We start from the raw sequence: 16,677 nt of genomic DNA on the forward strand, positions 1-16,677 counted from the left end.
TCCATTGCGAATGGAAACGCTGAAACTTTTATTTTGTGACTAGAATTTTTTCTAGAAAAAAAAATGTCAACTAGAGAGCCGTTGAAATTTTAAAATCATTTCGAGATACTTCTAGATGGCGATAGCAGCACTCGAAATAACTTCCTTGAATGACTTCCTAGGAGATTATTTCTTGAAAGTGATTTTCGGGGGACGCAATGGTACAATAATGTAGAAGATATTCCGTCACTAATTTTATAAACTAGAAAATTTCATGTTCCCTGCAAATTTCACGCGTTTAGTGGCTAACGTTCCTAACGGTTGCGCGCGCATATCGACAAAAACCGTATTATGTATTTTGTCAGTGAAGTAAGCGAAAGTGGAGGCAAGATAAATCGGCATCGATTAATTAATCGGTAATATATATTTACTATATATATATATCCAATATGTAACGTTTTACGATTCGAGATCGACCGCACAGAAATGTCGATCGGTGCCTCGAAGTTTAATAGATAATCTATTTTGTCGTGTTTCGAAGGACATCCGTGTCGGAGCGAGATGGTCCGGGCCATCGTCAACAGGCACGCCCTTGCGACGCGCCGCCATTTTGATGACCGAGGCTGAGGCTAAACGGAAAGGCAGCTCGTAACATCGGCGCACAGCGCACAGTAACATCGGCGTCCGCCATTTCGCTAGGGAGTTCGATACTAGAAGCACGGCCTAGAGATCGTCGTCCTGTCGCGTTCTTCGGATTTCCATCCGCACGAAGTGACCGGTCGCGGAAAGAAAGAACTATTTTAGTAATTTTACGCCTCGATCTTTGGTTTGGCTTGAATATTCCCGGCGTAATTTAGAGAGTTAGAAAGAAACGTGCCGAGGCATGGAGAAGTCGCCGCGACCCGTGGCAATCATCGGTCCCGACCAGACGGTGATATGCGCGAACCTGCTGACTACGCCGCCCCCGCGGCTGACTCCAACCGGGAAGATTAGCCACGCGAAGACTCGAGTTTATACGCAACGCTATAGGAAGGAATGGGAACAGATGTCTGATTTCAAAGGTACGTCCCTCTCTTTCTCTCGCGACGAGAGGGACCCCACATAGGGTCCCCTCACGTCGTTACCAGGGTTGAACTCGCTCTCGGATTAACTTTCCATACCCTAGTCCCCATCGATCAATCCCCGATTCTCAACTTATCTAGCCGTTTCGTTGACTGCGGGGCATACGCGTGGGAGATGAATATTTTGTTTTCGCTAGCGCAAGCCTGGTGTTTGAAACACAAAGTCCAAAATTGGGACGTAAGGTACTTCAGAGTTTCATGTCGCGATTTTGAGCTACTTGAGTTGAGAATCGTTGAATAGGAATGTGATAGAAGATCTTCTATCTTAAAGATGATTTGTTCGAGGTCCAGGCTAAATATTTACAATTACTACAGAATTAGCTAATGTTTTGATTTATTTACACTATGCTGTACGATAGAGGTTCGATAGTATTTATCGCCAGGAATTTTAATTTCTTTTCACAAGTTAAGAATAGAAGATAAGAATATCAGTATTGAACTATCAAATTGGTAATTTGAAGGAATTAATTTTTACACGTGAACAACTTTTATTTTTTATTGATCTTGCAAAAATTTAACAAGTTGATAATTGATAAATATTTATCAATTAATTCAGCTCTTCTATGCAATATCTTTTTTATTTTATAATTTCAACGATTGAGCGAAAATACTTTATTAAGGAATTATATTAAAGATAGAAAAAACAGATTTCAATATTGATAGTTTGGTAAATAAAAAAACAATTTTGGGAAGGATCTCCGATATTAGTCTTTGAGCTTTGATGAGTCAGAGTAAGCATCGGGAAATTATAAAAAATTTTAAATTTCTGGATGTGATATTTTGTTCTATTTAAACCTGTTATAGAAATAATAAATATTTCAGCGATATTGGAAATAGATAGACAAACTTTTATATGAGGGTGTCTAATTGTCTCAAAATGAAATAACATTACAAAATATCAATTTCTTTTTATTTCTACTAATTTAATATTACAGTTAATATAAAAAAATATAAATTTTATTTTTATGTCACTTTTATGTGATCCTTAATCTCCAATGCATTATTTGATATGGAGATTCATGATAATTGATAAATAATTGATAAATAATTGATGAAATTATTTAAAATTATCTCAATGTTAAAATTATTCTTATTTGAAAGGTTATCAATTTTATTTATAGTTATATATAAATAAGTTTAATTTAAGACTATAAATTTATAAATTATATAGGATAAGCTTTTACATTTTGCAGAAATAATTTTGATATAAAAATGTTTCTGATTGAATTTTAACTTTTAGTTTAAAATTTTTAAAATTCTAAATCTATAATTCCTAGATAGTAGATAATATTTGATATGAGATTTATTTAATCAAAGAATAGAAGCATTTCATGATTTTAAAATACTTTTATTTAGGATGGTTGACTTCAGTGCCCTGTCAACCAACTCGTGCTTATTGTTTATATTGCAAGAAAAATCTTCATGCACATCGTTTGTCACTGCTGAAACATACATGTACGATGAAACATCAGCGTTCGGCTTTAGCACACGAATTGGAAGAAAAACAAGCACGGAAAGCAGAAGCCGAAGCACCCGAAGTAGCGCTTATAGAAGAAGTTGAGGTTAGAATCAATATACATTGATTTTTTATTAATTTTTATATATAGAATATCCTATGATATAGAATATTCTTTTTAGATCATTTTTTATTTTAAACATGTTTGCTATAAAAATTTATGTATTATAGCACAATTAGCATAATTTATTCTTTTTTTATGGCTTATAATTATTAATTTATCACTTCTCAAAACAGATTACAGTTTTTACTCTTACTATTTTATACTCTTACTTTCAACTTCTAACTTTTCAAATCAATCGTTATAAACTGAAGTAAGAAGTTAAGATTTATAAATTAAAATCTGTTGTTTGCAAATCAATTGCTTTTACAGATATTTACATGTTATTCTATTTGCAATATATTTATGATATTTTGATTTTGATGAACATGTTATTAAAAGGAAAGAACATATAGGATTTTTTACATTTAAAAATATAATAAATTTTATAAAATATCTTCTATAAAAATATTAAATATATGTCTTTAAATGTTATATAATAGTATATATAATATAATATAGTATAGTATATATAGTATATATAATATACTGTGTGTGTATGCATATATATGTATATATATACATACACACATATATATATATATATAAAATTATATTTGTTATATAGAAATAATTCTTTTATTTAGACTTTAGACGACTCTCAGGCAGAATTAGGTGAAGACAATGAAGATGATATCGAGTATGTCGTTGAGAGATTGGAAACAGATGATGAAACAATAGATGTTGAAGATATGAAGGAAAAAATTGCTGTAGTTAATATGGAACAGGAAGGAGAAAAAGAAATTGAGGATAGCCAATCCAGTGAAGATTCTAAATCTGTAATAAAGAAAATCAAATTAATGCCTGAGGTAATTTACTACAAATTATGTTATAAAATGTAATAATTATGTTTGGTAGGAATATTTTTGATGATTTTTTTAAATTTAATATTTTTTAAATTTTTTAATAATTTAATGTATTTTTTTAATAATGTTATACAGCAAAAATGTCGAGATCCTTTGGCAGAGGCTATGGCCCATGTTCATAATGAATATCTCGAGGAAGAAGAGGGCAATATCCAGATGGAGATGGTAGTGGAATCAGCTAATGATGACATGCCCAGTCTACAAATTGAATCGGATGATATTGAGAAAACACCAAAATTACAGGAAGATGAGAAACTGGATATTAAAATCAATAAGAATGACAAAGTTCTTGTGAGTTATGTGTTTATGCGATAGAAAAATATTTTATAATTAAAAATCAGTCTTGATTATAACTAGTTAAATCTCATTATTCCATTAATTATAACGTAATTGGTAACAAGCAATTTTCTTGAATTTATATATGTGTAAATTTAAAATAAAAATAAATGGCATATAAAGTTTTGCTTGCCAAGTATTGTTCATTACTATTTGCTTTTTGACATATTCTTGGCTTATTTATTAAAATTATATTTAGTGAAAAAAATATTGTTTGATAACAGGAAGATGACATTAAAGACTCTCTTGTTGTAAGCTCATCATTACCGGTATTGAATACATCTTATCAGACAAGTATCTTGACAAATACCGTACCTACTCAGAATGCGATGAGTTTTGTGCCAATCACGCCAAATATGAAAACTTCAAAGACCATTACTTTGATGTGCGGTAACAAAACATTTACATTAACTGGTGGTACATTTCAACCGGGTACACAATATGTATTGACCAAACTTAAGGGTAAGCCTGGCACAGTAATGTTGACTGATCAAAAGAAGGTCATCCCGTTAAATGAATCAGACAAAACTATAATAGAACCAGTTGTGTCCGACAACAATCAGTCGTCGATTGTTCCTGACACTAGTCAACAATCAACTGTTGTCAATCAACAATTGCCTGGCCCCAAATCATCTAAAAAGGTAATAAGATTTTTTTAGTTTATTTTTTATATGGTTCAGAATTCAAATACAGATTTTTATTGATGTCTTTACAATACTGCTTTAGAATACTGTTTTGGGAAAACAATCGATAAAAACCACACCGTCGAAAAAGTTGCGCATTTCTACATATGTTGTTGATAATGTTAAAGGACTTCCAATTAGTGGATTGCAAGTTAGCTTATACAAACTGATGGATGGTAAATGGACTTTTTTGAATGAGAAGTATGTTTTTTTATGATTAGTTATTAATATTTATTAATATAAAATCCATAATTTAATATATTTAATTAGTCAAGTTTCTAGGAAGCACTGTTTATATAATTTAAATATATTTGTTTTACTTTTTTTAATAAACACAAAATTTTTATTAAAAATATTAACGTATTATTCTAATAATACCTGAAACAAGAAAAGCATAAAAAACAAAATATAACTTTAATATTTTTCAAGAAACGTTAATATTTTAAAATTAAATTTTTATGATAAAAATATATATTAGATTTAAATAAAATTTTATTTTCAGCAATACAAATGTTGATGGCCATTGTAATGATTTGGTGGAGAAAGTGAATGGAACAATTGGCCGTTATAAAATACATTTTGACGTTGATAAGTATTTTACGTTGAAAAGAGTAGATACTATGTTTCCGTTTGTGGAGGTTGTATTTGATGTGAGAAACACAAATGCTCATTATCATATACCTCTTTTATTGAGTCCATTTGGTTATACAATCTATCGAGGCACATAAATAAGATATTCTATTGAATATATTTCCTTTTACACAAAGGGAAATGCGGGTAAACAAGTTTTATTTCAGTTTATTTTTAAAAATATGAACTATTTTTACACTGTAAAAATAGTTAAAATAAAACATATTTTAATTACTTGTATTATGTATGTAGGTATGATTATATTAATATTAATTATATATTATTGTACATATTAACATTATATTTAAAAACTTATAATTATATTACGATCGTATAAATAAAATATAAATAAAATGATAAAATATTTTGAATGTTTTCACAAAGTGACAAAATGTAATTATATAGAAAAGCTTAGCTATTAAAAATTATAATATATTTATACTTAAGGTATGGATTAGTGCGCATGATTGTATTATTTTTATATGCCGAGTTCGTGAGAATAATTCATATAATCAAATAAATTTTTTTTTAATTACGATTTTTTTAATTACGCGCACGGCACGTATGCGCACAATTATGTATAATAATCATAATTCTAATAATCATAATTTCATGCGTGCGCGTGCACACACACACACACACACACACACACACACACACACACACACACACACATGTTAGATAATTTTATAATCATAAATATCTAGAAATACTTTATTTTATTTTTTTATACTGCGTACGCATAAGAATTTTTTTTTGTAATATGTTAATGTATGTTGCTAATTATTACTTATAAAGTCACATCTATACATATATTTTTTAAGAAATGATGTTATTAAACTGTAATGAATATAAAAGAGATAAATATCAATTTTATAATTCATTGCCAACGTTCCTTGACCTTTGATTCGTTCTATCTATATCTCAACATTCTTTGAAACTGCAGATCTGTTCGAACGCAGTTGTATTTGCAACACGAGTGTTGAGCGTAATGATAGTGGAATAGAAATCAAATGGTTTCTTCTGTCAGAACCAAATCGATTCTTCGAGTTATCAAGTGTAATTAATAATATGATAAACATGAAAATATCTTGAATGAGTTCTTAATGAAGAAATTTAGTTAAAAGATTTGGAAAAATATATTTGATAGAAAAATTATCTAAATTTTTTAATAATTTTTCAAGTGATAAAAATATAAGATATATAAATTATTATTTAAATTATCTAATATTTCTTGACATTATCAGCTTGAAATTTGATATCTAAAAGTAAAGATTAAGTTTAAGTTTCCACATCTACATTGTCAATTTTATGTAATATGTTTATTTTCTGGATTTTTGTATGATAGATGAGTAAATCAAATGAAGGAAAGTTAAGCATCACCACGCATATTTTGGATACTAGTAGAGGTCTGCCTGCTAATGGTTTACCTGTGTGTCTTTACAAGTTTAAGGATAACATGTGGAATCTTTTAAAAGAAAGGTTTATTACTATACATTTTTTTGTAAATATTTTACGTTCATTCGTCATCTTTTATAACTTTCAAAGATTTCTCCATCTTTGCATGTTATCACAGTTTTTTATAAATATCGTATATTTTTTTATTTGTATGTTATTATTTGTAATGTTGTTCGCATATATATTATCTAATATAAAAAAAAGTACACTTTTTGTATTGTTTTAATTTATTTGAAATAAACGAAAAAAAGATCATTAATGACGAAGTCACTTAATTCGTTAATTTTATCATTAATTTTTATTTTTTTTACAGCGTGACAGACTCAAATGGACGTTGCATGGATCTGTTGCAGAACGAGCAAGAGTATTGCGGGCCTAGCAGATTCAAGATTGAGTTTCGAGTAAATGATTATTTCAAACGAATCGCGACAACTTCCATGTATCCTATAGTCGACGTGGTGTTTGATGTACAGCATCCCGACGAGCACTATCACATTCCTCTATTACTGAATCCTTTCGGATTTACTACGTATCGCGGTTCATAATCGGTGTCACGCTGAAGATGATTTCGCTATGGTTGCATGTCAACGAATATTACAAAACGGCCCGCATCCTTCGAAAGATTTACTAGAAAACATATACTTTATTCGGTGTTTGTACGTGCCTCTATGTGTGAATTGAATTGTGTGAGAAGAGAGAACCGGTATAAATTTAAATATTGGCGCAAGATTTACAAAGTCTAGTTGCATAAAAGATAAAATAAGAATAATTATTATAAAAGAATTTATTCTATTAAATTGAAAATTTGATCATTTATATTAAGGAAGACAAGTATTTTATAACTCTTATAAAATACTCTACAATTCTCTACTCATTGACTTTTAACTTATTATAAAATAAAAAAATTTCTAACTCTGGCATGTTGACTTTCTGATCCTCAGAATTTCAATTTAAGCGATTTATTGTCACGTATTACGGAACTGGAGACTTATTATAAAATTTAAAAATTAGACCGGATTTTGATTGGATTATTCAGTTACTTCCTAGATTTCTATTTAAGAAAGATAGAGATATATATATAGAACTATTTAAAACAGATTCTCCAATTGAAAGTATTTCATTATTTGAGGAAATACAATAGAAGTCTAAAAGAAATAACTGAATAATTTTCCTATCTGAATCGTTTTATTATTTCCTAAAAAAGATAATAGAATTCTAGGAAATAATAATTGAATAATTTTCTGATTAGAATTTCACTTTGAAATAATGCTTCAAGATAAATTGCGAACTTTCTCTCAATTGTGTTTTATAACAAATTTAGTGTGAAAAAGCAAAAATTACAGCTTTTATAAAAGTTTTGAAAATAATTGTGTGTAGATTTGTAGAGAAAATGATTAATTGTATATTTAGCATTATTCAAAAGATTACTTATATTAAGCTAATCTAAATAATTATACACACATGCACGCGCGCGTGCACACACACACACACACACACACACACACACACACACACACACACACAAGAAAAGAAAAAAAAAAGAAATGAAAGAAATTCAAGAAAGGAAAGAAGGAGAGGGAGAAAGTTAAAAAAATTTTAAAAATGTTATTAAAATGTTAACAAATTATACGAAAATATGAAAATTTAATTTTATGTGACATTGTTTTGCCATTATTTAATATTATATGTGTTGATTTAATTACTACATTTAGAACAAATTTATTATACATTAGAAAAAATTTTAAATAAATGACAGAGGTTTATTTAGCGTTAAATATAATAATGAATCTTGCCATGAGTCATTAAATATTGCGTTATACATCTAACATAAGATTAATAAATTAGCAATAAATTTGATGTTGATAAAATCGACTAACATGCGAATGAAGACGATATATATTTTTTTTACACATATAAAATAGGCTTGTTCCTTTTAACTAAATTTGCACATTTTATCCTTTTTTTTCTCTAATGTGAAGAGAAATAGAGAAAAGATGAACGTGCAAGAAGTTTAATTAAAAAGAATAAATTTCATATTTTTTTCTGTGTAGTGACAAATATGGTCGAAGAACAAAAGGAAAATCAAAATAAAAAATTTAACGATTTGAAGATTTTTTTGTAAAAAAATCTTACTTTGTAATATGTATCCATTTTAACAATAATCAGAGATCAGAAACTAAACTTTTAAAATTTGTACTGACAGCTGTCTTATTAGATTGCTATTAGATTGCTTTTGGGGAAATCGTCCTCGATACTCTGCATATGTTACTATCAAGAAAATATATTATTACTTTAAATTGAATTTTTTTCATTTAATTCAATAAACTTTTGAATAATTTTGAATAATATACATAAATATCAAGTCTGTCAAGAATAAATAAAAAATGTTAACATATGAAGTTCTGCTGTGCATCTTTCAGTCTCATTTGCTTCTTTAATTCATCTAGCTGCAACTTTTATATGAAATAATTTTTTTTATCTATACTGTAAAATCTGAGAGAATTTTCTTGAAAAAAATAGCACAGTTATTAATTCGAAGATTATTCGTGTCTCAATATTTTTGTACAGAAAGAATTGTCTCAGCTTTTCGTAAAAGATTGTCGCGGAACACAAACTCTTCTGAACCATTGATCATCGTGCATAAAACGATGAATGGAAACGTTTTTTTTATTTTAGATTAGCAAGATCATTGTGGCGGTAGATAACTCCGATCGACCTTCGGCTTCGGCGGTAGATACGTAGTACCTCCTGATCCATGGGGTTTAATATTGGATCCCGGAAATCCAATGCTGGGTCCTGAAGGTGTGATACGTGATCCCGTCATACCACCTGATAAAGCAGCGCGACCCAATCTGAATCCGGCTCGGTATCCATTCTCATCCGCAACATAACTTGTGAATGAAAAGATTACATTTTTTATGTATGTCTTTTTGACTCAAAGATTAGAAAGGATTAGAAAAGATTCTTCAAACATTAGAAAGAAACATACGGTCTCATCTTTAAGTTCGTAATGAAAACATTATTGAAACAGCATGAGACTATTTTATTATTTTCGATTTTTACATTGAATCATAATCTGAGAAAAAAAATAAAAAAATTTAAGTTGAAAAGTTTAAATCATATTTCCTCGAGAGAGATTGATCAGTTGATTACTCAAAGATTGTTCTTAATAATTTTACTTAACTTAAACTTTATTTAAATTTTACTTAACTTAAACGTTACTTAAACTGTAATCCATTTATTAGTGTAAATTTGCAATTTTGTTTGCAAAATTGTCTATTGTTTAATTTTTTTTTCAATTGAATAGTAGAAATTTCGAAAACTTTGATTTTATATTGAAATTCAGCAAATTGAAAAATATTTAGATATAAAGTCTTGTTTTGATAATAAAATGCAAAATTACTTCTTGAGAGCACGATTAAACATTCGAAAAACTAACTTTTGAAAGAAGTGGCAAAAAAATAACAAAGGATCTTTAAAAAGACATAAAAGGAAAAATATACTTGAAAGATTATAGATCGAAAAAAATGACAAAAGAATAATGATCAAAAGATCGATCGAGATTACTTTTGAAAAGAAGTGATACAATTATATGGTAAAACTATTGTTTCTAAGATATATAAGACATGTTTCTCACTTAACAGAAACCGGAATCCCCTCGGGACTCGTATAGGAATAGGATCCTTCTACCACACGGACTAGTTCGCCGTCCACGAGTTTAAAAGTGGCGATCTCCTGCCTCTGGATGTTACCCTCACTAACGGTATTCGTGGATGCCGCTGGACCCGTTGTTCTCTGAGCAGCCTCAAAAGGCGGTTTCAAGATCAGGCCGCCGGAGCCGCGCGCAAACTGCGGTGCTTTTTGATCCAGGGACAACCTTTCGGCGAAGGATACCGGGAATGACAGCAAACACCAAATCTAAGAGAGTTTTATACGTGTCTTTTATACATGGATGTTTTTAATACGATACATGTGGTATGTATTTTTTTCTTGAAAAATACAGATAAAAGTAGAGATAAAAGTAGAGATAAAAACATCATTTTACCATACTAGTGAGCTCAACTTATAATAATTAATTTATTGTTATCAAACTTTTTTAATATCTTCAAAAATAAATAAAATGTTCAAAATTGTAACTTTTTATTAAAAATTACGAACACACATAAATAAAAGTTGCAAATAGAATTAACTTTTATAAGATATAATTAAAATGCAGAAAGAGTTTAGTTAATATAAACGATTAATGTAGTCAATTACAGGAAAAAAATAATATAACAAAATTCAAATATATTGATAAAAAAATAAACAAAAATTAAACAATTTTGCCTTTTGATTTTGCATTTTATATCTTTCCTTTTAATTATGCTATTTTCTGAAACTGGATTTCTGTAACTGGTATAATATATTATACTGGTATAATAATTCGAAAAGTTATACAATCCTTGAAAAAATTAAGTTAATAAAATTGTGCGCGCACGCGCAGGTGTGTTGCAACTTCTTTTTTAAGAAAATTCTCGATTTTATAAATTAGAAGATTAATTATATATCTTTTCCCGCCTTTTTAAACTATTCAAGAGGATTAATGAAACCGCAACTATTTATGAATAATATGGCCGAGGATGACCCCGCGATCCCGTCGCGTTGGATAATCATCGAGGATCGCCGCTCGTGTGCACATATATGACGTTGGAGGTGGATCCCTTGGAAAAGGATACTTTCTAGTTAGTCGATGACCAGCCAGCCGGGCCCGCGTTTTGAACGCTTCGGGGCCCGATAACCGGCCCCGAGTTTGCGAAGACGCAATCTCGCGGGGCCTCGTCGTCTAACAGGCGCGGTGAGAATCTCGCGAATCGCGTCGAACAAGAATGAACTTTCAACCCCTGACGCTATGCGGTATATTACGTCGGAGAGACAGTTGGCGCTTAGCGACTTATCTTTCATCTGCGAGAGAAACACCAGAACTGGCACCTAAAAGGATCGAGCTGTTAGTTACAAGGCGTTATTAATCAGTCCTGAATATGAGAGAAATGTAGATGTACGAAAGTAAAATGTGTAATGGAAAGATCGGCGAAAAGAATCCATCGTTTGTTGCGTAAAGATTAATAGAAACGATTATTTTCGACGTTAGCAATATTATGCACAGCTGTCAGATTGATTAGCAATTGGCACGCATATTATAGCATATTTATTAAAATTGACGTTACCTAATTATTTACATGGGGCTTAAATCAGGAAAGCGCAGAAATTGCCACTTGAAATTGACATGATAATTAACGTACTTATTATCGACGTGGAAAGATTTAACTAACTCACGCGTTAAGTTTCGCTCAAAAAAGATAAGTTTCGCTCGATAAAGCCTTGTTAACACTCGGATGCATTTTGATAGCTAAAATGAATCTGCAGGTTCAATCGGTTAAATTGTACGGTTGATATCGATTTACTTTATCTTGTATATGTTAGATTATGTTGTATGTTTACGTAATGATTCAGTTAGCGAGTTATCCGCAAAAGTATTACAACATAATGCACGCTGAAACGTAATGTGGCTTGCGATATACGCTTGAAATTTACGAGTGATTTGCGTTATTCTCGTGGACCGCGAAAGACATCTTTCACGAAAGTTGTCAATAGCGCGCTTCGCGCGTTCTCCAATGTGGAAACCTTCGTCGAGAAATTAATTACGACGCGGTGACACGTTCTTTTGTTTTTCTTGCTCTAATACATTTCATTGAACTCATCGAAATTTATGAATTAAATTTGATACACAAACATTTGATGCCTTTTTTTGTTTATAATGAAATAAACAAATTAGACGTTTATATCTTACAAGTGAAATTATAAATTAAGAGATTAACAATAATTAAAGTCATGAAAGTCATCGTAATTAAAATAATTTAAAAATTATAAAATTATTATCATTTTTATATTATTAATATAAGTAACTTTGTTAAGAAAATAATTTTTTGAACGATGGTACATCTGATCATTTGAAAAATCTATAAATTTGTCTAGTTCTAGTTTATTTGTTACGTTAAATGTAAGCCCAAAGAAAATAAATTTACAAATCATGTAAATTCAGCTCTGATTCAGTTTTTTTCTCACGCGCTTTAGAGTCCCTTGCATGATGTGAGAAATTTCTTTCCGCAAAACGTACCAGCGAGCGTATGATCCCGCGATGACTCATCACTGTCATCATTTATGATGACAACGATAATGGAAATATGATAGCGAAGACAATGATAATAAAGACACTTTGCACTGCATCACCCGACGCGCGGCTCGGCAGCGCTTTGATCACGGGCACCCTACGGGCGTTATATCGGGACTGTCGAATCCTATCAGCGGGTCTATGCTCCTGCGAACCCCTTCTTATACCCTGGTGAACGACGATGGATTAGGCGCTTTTCCCCCCTCTGATCATCATCGCGAAGAGGCGATCGTAGGAACGAGCAATTACCGTACCGTTTTGTTTTTCACTTGCAATGCGAATAATCGCTTGTATATTTTATACAACGCATACAATTTGTTCATATGATTAAGTAGTTTGGGGGGAGGGGGTGGAGAGGAATCTTTGATTGTCGGTTTTTAGAACAATATTCCGTAGTTTTATTATATATATATATATATATATATATATAGTGCCCCCCCTTCCCCCCTCCCGATTTTCCGTCTCAGCAGTATGTTTTATAATCTGAAATAAGAAAATAATGTCATATAAAAACATAAATGCTTTATTAATAAATTGTAACTATATAAATATGAAATCTGCAAGACAGTCAGTTTTTCATTATAAATTTACATTTCAAAATACTATCCGCCTAACGTCAATACAAGCTTGGTGTGTCACTTGATGTTTATTTTATGCCGCATCGTTTCGAATAGTAAATACTTTTCCTCGTTGAGAATATTAATGGACTGACTACATTTACTTAAGAAGCAGCGTTTTCAATAATTTTCAGTAATAATCATGCGTAATTATATGTAACTATATGCTATTTGAGAAAATTTTTTAACGTTAATTCAATTGTAATGTATAGATGGGCATATATAAACTTGGGTGAAGAATTGTTTTTTGTAGATTTCATAGTTTTAGAAAAATTTATTTGATTAGAATTCTACCATAGAAACAGACAGACAGTTTAAATATCCAATATAATAATTCTTTTAACAAAACAATCAATATTATAATTCTGATAAAATTATTATGACGTATTTATTTTATTAATAAAGGAAGGAAAGAGCGCTTCTAAATCTTGTTGTTTCTATTATCGCTATTGTTTCTATTAATATATTTACGATTCTGACTTTCACTCTCTCTCTCTCTCTTCCTTCTCCTCCCCCTCTTCTTTCTCTTTCTTTCTGAATCATTATTTTATTGTCCCCTTTCGTGGATTGAATTGTTCGTGATTAATTCATTTAGCTTTGTTTCTTATCTCGATTTTTCTTATCGAGTTTTCGCAAGATTTTATTACTATCGTAAAAGTAAAATGACACATATGTGTAAAACGAGACCAGTGCAAATGTATCGAGCGCGCACGCGGGGAAATGACGACACGTGAATTTATCGTTTGCTGATTTAAAGGCCACTGTTGTCACGACGACCCCGACGCGATCTGGCTTGTTTAAGGGCACGCGGATGAACAATGCGATCTCTTGAACCTTTAATAGGATGCTCTTAATGTTTCTCTGTTGCGATGTTGCCACCGTGATTGCCGAACCCACCGCATTCCGCGATCTCGATCTCATGAATTGAATTGAACTCATGGCTCGAAGAGGAAGGTTTTCCAGATGTATTATAAGTGTGAAAGTATTATAAATATAAAATAAAATAAATATTCCTAACAAAAGTTATTTGGATTTTATTTTTTTCTGAATATCCGTTCTGATCGGAAAAGCGATCTTAAAGAAACTCTTAACTTAAATGCTGCAAATAAAATTAATTTATATAGTTTATACAGTAAGTCAACTTAATTTAATGAAAAAGTAATATCAACTCACCTCCTGGTGAAACCTTAGACTTATTCTTTTTGCTGCTGAGCTTCTTGTATGATTCATCTTTTCTCTTTTTTTCTTCAATAGAAAAAAAAAAAAAAAAAAAAGAAAAAGAGGAAAAATAAATCGTGCAAGAAATTTATTAGCTAAAAGGGCGGACCTGTTGTTTCTCGATGTGGCTTAAATTAAGAAACGTGAACAAGATTTTGAATAGGAATGTTGTAACTAGGAAGATGGTGATTTTAGATTGTTCAGTATAACATAACGTAAGGTAACGTAACGCGAGATGCCATCACTCTCATGTTGCGTAACTTTGGCAAAAGGTTCGGTACACCTCCTCTCGCGTGGAGGAGACATACAAAAATATCCTTGCGCAACGCGAGCACGACGTACGCGCAAAATTATAGTCCGGCACACGCAATCGACGCGACGAGATAAATAAAATAACATTTAATTTGCCGCGAGGTAAGTTAGCAAGAGCAAGTCGCGATTATCGCATTATTCCGTCTTTATTATTTACTCTCATCTCACCTTTTTGCTAGTAAAATTTGATCAAATTTCTTTAACGAAAAAATTCCCTTAGCAAAACCCTTTTTAGCAACACCCTTTTTAATTTAAAATTATACATACGATGTAAATAATTCGTAATAAGTCGCAAATTATAGTCTACATATTAATCAGCGTCTCTTTCCAGTTTATTTTTTATCTTTTATTCAAATAAAAATCAACGCGTGGAGATTTATCTAAGCGTCAATCCGCGGGAGCGAATCGAAATTGATTTATTAATCTTATCTTTGTCGTAAGCTGTAATGTGCGAAAAATTGTTCGAAGTCAATCCTAATAGCCTACGTTTATGCAAGAGTTCGAAAGCATCTTCGACACTGACCGTTTCGCATTCAATCGATTTATTATCATTTCGTAATTTCTTTCTCTTTCTTCCGTGTCTTTCTCTTTCTTCGATGTGTTCTTAAATCTCTCAATGTTATGAACATACCTGTGACAATTAAAAAATATAACATAATAAAGTTTGATTGCAATGTAGTTTCTGTCGTTTCACAGAACGAAAATTTTAATTGCTTGAAATTGGATAATTTCGAAAAAAAATTCAATTTGGGCCAATAGAGATTTTACCGTTATCGTCATGAGATCTCTTGTCTTATAAAAGAGTTGTCTTATTAAGATTTTTACGATTTTTTTTTTTATTCTTCAAGTTATAAATAAAATATAAATTTATTGAATTAACGAATGAGTCTAATGGCATTACAAAATATATTATTACAAAATTTCTTTTTCACCTCTTCTGAAAAAAAGTAGAATTTTATTATACAAGATGCTATTTTTTTCGATAAAATAATAGATAATTTTTATTTTTTAATCTGATGAGAACTTGAAATTAGGTGGATAATTTTCAAAGGAGCGAATAAATAAAACAACTTGTTTATTTAGAGATTGTGGGTCAGACTCTTACTCTGACTATGAGCCTTTCCTGTGGTCTGATAACTGGCGCGTTCGCTCGTCGTTATTTTTAACTCGTCGTTACGATGCTCACGAGTGCATCATCGAGGATGATCGAGGGGATCGTGAATGAAACGAGCAATGGCGTGCACTGGAGCACACGCGTGCGACGTGAATATCATGAGAATATCACGACTATATAGCTGACATACTTTCGTGTATCGATTGTAAATAACTGGCCAACTCCTGGAAACTGATAACGGCATGATAAACCACGGCGGTATTCACTTAACAATAATTAATATGCCAGAATTATGGCTTTTACGATTATTATCTCACAAGAAAGATCTTAAATAAATCAATAATGTAGTAATGAGTATGATAATAATACAATTCACAGCAAGAATTCAATTAGAGAACGTGTAAAATTGATATTTGATGATAATAAAAAATTGATTTAATAGTTATAGTGATGAATAATAGGCAGAACGTTCGCTCGTTTTTCCAAATGAAACCCTTACATGAAACGTTACACCAGAAA

General features: G+C 30.8%; 3 protein-coding genes across 6 annotated transcripts; 2 read left to right on the top strand and 1 right to left on the bottom strand.

Annotated features, from left to right (window-relative positions):
- The first annotated feature begins 258 nt into the window (after positions 1-258).
- LOC105431545 (uncharacterized) lies at positions 259-5,593 on the top strand. 3 transcript variants are annotated; one of them, XM_089070888.1, is made up of 8 exons: positions 259-395; positions 521-1,040; positions 2,457-2,662; positions 3,304-3,525; positions 3,658-3,873; positions 4,143-4,559; positions 4,645-4,802; positions 5,104-5,593. In XM_089070888.1, the coding sequence occupies exons 2-8, from the start codon at positions 863-865 to the stop codon at positions 5,327-5,329; spliced, it is 1,623 nt and encodes a 540-aa protein (XP_088927014.1). In that variant the 5' UTR covers positions 259-395; positions 521-862; the 3' UTR covers positions 5,330-5,593. The 3 variants fall into 3 exon arrangements, with proteins under 3 accessions (XP_088927014.1, XP_088927015.1, XP_088927016.1); XM_089070889.1 differs by lacking the exons at positions 259-395; positions 521-1,040 and adding an exon at positions 1,134-1,283; XM_089070890.1 differs by lacking the exons at positions 259-395; positions 521-1,040 and adding an exon at positions 1,374-1,550.
- Positions 5,594-6,178: 585 nt separating this feature from the next.
- On the top strand, positions 6,179-7,607 carry LOC105431546 (5-hydroxyisourate hydrolase). The gene is made up of 3 exons (XM_011645801.3): positions 6,179-6,290; positions 6,580-6,713; positions 7,003-7,607. The coding sequence occupies exons 2-3, from the start codon at positions 6,580-6,582 to the stop codon at positions 7,232-7,234; spliced, it is 366 nt and encodes a 121-aa protein (XP_011644103.2). The 5' UTR covers positions 6,179-6,290; the 3' UTR covers positions 7,235-7,607.
- A 740-nt stretch (positions 7,608-8,347) lies between these two features.
- On the bottom strand, positions 8,348-16,192 carry LOC105431514 (uncharacterized). 2 transcript variants are annotated; one of them, XM_089070896.1, is made up of 3 exons: positions 14,688-16,192; positions 10,327-10,607; positions 8,348-9,580 (listed from the first exon to the last, which is right to left on the bottom strand). In XM_089070896.1, exons 1-3 carry the CDS (start codon positions 14,742-14,744, stop codon positions 9,376-9,378), a joined length of 543 nt encoding a protein of 180 aa, XP_088927022.1. In that variant the 5' UTR covers positions 14,745-16,192; the 3' UTR covers positions 8,348-9,375. The 2 variants fall into 2 exon arrangements, with proteins under 2 accessions (XP_088927022.1, XP_011644047.2); XM_011645745.3 differs by lacking the exon at positions 14,688-16,192 and adding an exon at positions 12,844-13,284.
- Positions 16,193-16,677: the final 485 nt, after the last annotated feature.

The sequence above is a fragment of the Pogonomyrmex barbatus genome, unplaced genomic scaffold, assembly GCF_055798465.1.
Source record: "Pogonomyrmex barbatus isolate J1 unplaced genomic scaffold, ASM5579846v1 scaffold11, whole genome shotgun sequence".
NCBI classification, from domain to species: Eukaryota; Metazoa; Arthropoda; class Insecta; order Hymenoptera; family Formicidae; genus Pogonomyrmex; species Pogonomyrmex barbatus.

What these genes read in the sequence shown, in the direction of transcription:
- LOC105431545 (XM_089070888.1), top strand. Translation starts at nt 863, where the DNA reads ATGGAGAAGTCGCCGCGACCCGTGGCAATCATCGGTCCCGACCAGACG. An exon ending in CGCTTATAGAAGAAGTTGAG is followed by an intron (nt 2,663 to 3,303) that starts GTTAGAATCAAT and finishes TCTTTTATTTAG; the next exon opens with ACTTTAGACGACTCTCAGGC. An exon ending in AAATCAAATTAATGCCTGAG is followed by an intron (nt 3,526 to 3,657) that starts GTAATTTACTAC and finishes AATGTTATACAG; the next exon opens with CAAAAATGTCGAGATCCTTT.
- LOC105431514 (XM_089070896.1), bottom strand. Translation starts at nt 14,744, where the DNA reads ATGAATCATACAAGAAGCTCAGCAGCAAAAAGAATAAGTCTAAGGTTT. An exon ending in GTCTAAGGTTTCACCAGGAG is followed by an intron (nt 10,608 to 14,687) that starts GTGAGTTGATAT and finishes AAACTCTCTTAG; the next exon opens with ATTTGGTGTTTGCTGTCATT. An exon ending in GGGATTCCGGTTTCTGTTAA is followed by an intron (nt 9,581 to 10,326) that starts GTGAGAAACATG and finishes TTCATTCACAAG; the next exon opens with TTATGTTGCGGATGAGAATG.
- LOC105431546 (XM_011645801.3), top strand. Translation starts at nt 6,580, where the DNA reads ATGAGTAAATCAAATGAAGGAAAGTTAAGCATCACCACGCATATTTTG. An exon ending in TGGAATCTTTTAAAAGAAAG is followed by an intron (nt 6,714 to 7,002) that starts GTTTATTACTAT and finishes TTTTTTTTACAG; the next exon opens with CGTGACAGACTCAAATGGAC.